Source organism: Callorhinchus milii, unplaced genomic scaffold (assembly GCF_018977255.1).
Source record: "Callorhinchus milii isolate IMCB2004 unplaced genomic scaffold, IMCB_Cmil_1.0 Scaffold30, whole genome shotgun sequence".
Lineage (NCBI taxonomy): Eukaryota > Metazoa > Chordata > Chondrichthyes > Chimaeriformes > Callorhinchidae > Callorhinchus > Callorhinchus milii.
Genome location: NW_024704771.1, coordinates 3,911,137 through 3,914,332, shown reverse-complemented (window position 1 = coordinate 3,914,332; position 3,196 = coordinate 3,911,137). Strand labels below are relative to the sequence as shown.

Here is a 3,196-nt window from a genome sequence, read left to right as displayed (position 1 = left end):
GAAACGGCCACTTGATGTTGATGAGCGCCCAGAACGGGGACCTTAAGACTCTCCGAGGTTTGGTGGAGGGAGCCAGGTGCGACCTGAATTTCCACGACAGTTTCTACTGGACGGCAATGATGTGCGCAGCCTACGCTGGGCAGCTGGATGTGGTGAGGTACCTACTGAAGTGTGGGGCTGCCTGGGTCGGCGTGTGCAATGCCACAGGGCAGGACGCTTTGGAGTTGGCCCAACAGGCCGGGCACGCCGAGATAATCTCAGCCCTGGAAGAGTTTAACAGACAACGGCAAGAGCGAGAGCACAGGTATTTATATATTTTTTGCCCAGCCGGGTGTCTGACACATGCGAAAACCCGTCACCGTTGCTTAAGAGTTTCCAAAACAAGCTGAGAATTCCTTGAATCCCATCTACACGTGGAAATCCCAGAGATAGATTGTTGCAATGGAACGCGCTCTCTCTCTCTCCCTCGAGGGATACATCCTGCTTTACTTAATTCCGGAAAGTATTAGGCACAGGTTGGCAAGAGCCATGGTTTGGGGACACAAAGTGTATTGGGGGTAACTGCTGGAGTCTAACCAGCTAAAACCACACAGCTTGCCATTGATATCACAGCCTGGCAAGCTTTCTGCTTCCTGTCCAACTAGAACCACCCTACCCATTAGGGCTTTGACTTGCAGGGTTAACGGGGGGCCGAGTGGGAGGTCTCCCTGCCCCCAGTGATTGGTCTGCACTTCCAGGTCCTGCCGATGAGCCAGGCTGGGCTGTGCTGTCATCAGCAGAGCCCCAGACATCACACGTATAGCATGTACTGTTGGGTAAGCAGAGGCGTGCAAAGTAAGGAAATCTGCCTAAGTTTTCGCCCCGCCCGGGAATCGAGCCCGGGTCCTCTCGCTTGCGAGGCTTGTTGGGGGGAAGCAGATGCGCTACCACCACACTACGGGACTCGTGTATAAAAACACAGTGTAAAAACACACACGTCGTTTGATTAACAGGGAGAGACCGAAGGTGAAGAAATTCTGTCTGGTTTGTGAAGTGGAGTACAAGGAGGCCAGCGTGAGCGAGCACGAGAGATCCACACTCCACCTGTTCAACACAAGGAACCCTCCCGCCCCTACGTTCTACTTCATCCCGGAGACTAACCGCGGCTTCAAAATGATGCTGCGGGGCGGCTGGGACAGGGAGAAGGGGCTCGGGCCAGACGGGTCGGGGCAAAAATTCCCCGTCAAGACGGTCCTGAAAAGAGATCAGAGGGGGCTGGGATTCCAGAGCGACTTGAAGGCAAAGGTGACACACTTTGATGCTGGTGATGAAGGAGCAGTGAAGGGGCCGGAGGGCATGCCTGTTCGAGTGAAGAGAGCGGCTACAATGAGTAGGAGGGAACAGAGGAGGAAGGAGGCGAAGGAGAGGGCGTGGGAGCGAGACTTGAGGACGTACATGAACCTTTGAGAACTGTTATTGATGATTTCAGAGGGTGTGGATGGGTGAGGGAAATGTATGGACAATTGCGCAAATCTTCTCTCTTAATCTTAATCTCTTAATCTTCTTAATTCTTCTCCTTGCAAGTGAGAGGATCCGAGTTCAGTTCTCGGGCGGAACAAAAGCTTGAGTAGTTTCCTTGCCTCACGCGCCTCTGTTTACCGCGCAGCAAGTCGGAGCCCAGTTATTAGTCGATTGGCGAGATAAGAATCCCTTAAAAAAAAAATTGGGCCATTCAATCCACGGCTATTTGTTCTTTCTTTGACTTCCTTCAGAACCTTGAATCTCTGACCTTTGAATTTATGTATCTTTCTGTCTCTGTCTGCGTGTGTGTGTCTGTCGCTCTCGCTCTCTCTGGCTGGTGCCACTCGCTCTCTTTTGGCTCTCTTTCTAACTTAACTTGCAAATGTAAGCTTCCTCGTGGTGCTGTGCGAGTTTATGGGCTTGGTATCTGGCGCTGGGGATAAAGAGGGTCCCCTGTTTGGATTTCCTTTGTAATGTCTTTTTGTAATGGATCCCAGTAAAACCTCTACACAAACAGAGACTGTTGTCCGTGTCAAAGGAAAGGAACTGAAGACTAGTGAGAACTAGTGGAGTCCTGTAGCTCGGTGGTTCGAGCACTTGTCTTGCAAGCGACACCTGGGTTCAATTCCTTCCTGTCCCGCCACTCCCTTCACGAACCCCTCCAATCACTTGACGCCCGCAGCACAGAAAAAGCCCTGGTCAAAGTGACCGACGACATTCTGTCTGTCTATCTGCGACCAGGGCTCCCTCTGCCTCCTTGACCTCTCTGCTGCCTTCGATACTCTTGACCACTCCATCCTCCACCGCCGCCTCTCCTCTCACCTCAACCTTCATGGTTCTCTCCTTGAATGGTTCAGATCCTACCAACTCAGGTGCGAAATACTGACTGTCCAGAACCTTGGGACTTCCTCCCAACATGAAAGGCGGATACAAATGTAATTTTGTTGTTGTTGTGATTCATGTGATTTCCATGTGGAGATGGGATGCATTAAATCCTCAGCTTGGTTTGGAGACTCCAAAGCATGGTGATGGGTTTCCGCACGTGTCAGACACTCCGCTGACGAAAAAAACATTATTTTAGGGAATAATATCTTGGTTATGTAGTATATAGTCTGTGACATGACTTGTGCATGCGATTGCCAGGATGGTGGAAGGTGAACTGGATGGACCTTGGTCCTCTTTCGGCTGCAAATTCTTATGCTCTTATCTTTACACTTGATCCCGCGCCTTTCACGTCTCAGAGCGATTTTACAGAATTTTCTGTAATAATAATAATAATAATAATCCTTGCATTTGATATAAGCGCTTCATCCCGTCGGTGACACGTCTCAAAGCGCTTCACGGAATATACTGTAAAGTGAATTGACTGTATATTTTGTGGGTGAAGCGCAGCAGCCAATTGCACACAGCAGCGTCACACAAACGGTCGTGGATTGAGTGACCAAATTATTATTTTGATGAAGGCGATATTACTCCCGGAAAGCAATCTGCCAATCGACCATTAACCGGTTTTCCTACTTACTGCTGGGTAAACAGAGGGGCGATGAGTAAGGAAACTTGCCTCAGCTTTCACTCGTCCGTGAATTGAACCCGGGTTCTCTCGCTTGCGAGGCGAGTGGTTAAGCGACTCAGCTACGGGACTCCATTGTAAAGTGGGATAATAGTGTTCTGTACGTGAGAGTGCAACCTTCTACCT

The 3,196-nt window shown here is 50.1% G+C and overlaps 1 protein-coding gene across 1 annotated transcript; it reads left to right on the top strand.

Moving 5' to 3' along the window:
- gpank1 (G patch domain and ankyrin repeats 1) lies at positions 1-2,018 on the top strand (the record flags this gene model as incomplete). Its single annotated transcript, XM_007885011.2, is given in 2 exon segments — positions 1-304; positions 993-2,018. Coding segments are annotated over 2 exon segments (758 nt in total), but the record flags the coding sequence as incomplete, so codon positions are not given.
- Between the last annotated feature and the right edge of the window lie 1,178 nt (positions 2,019-3,196).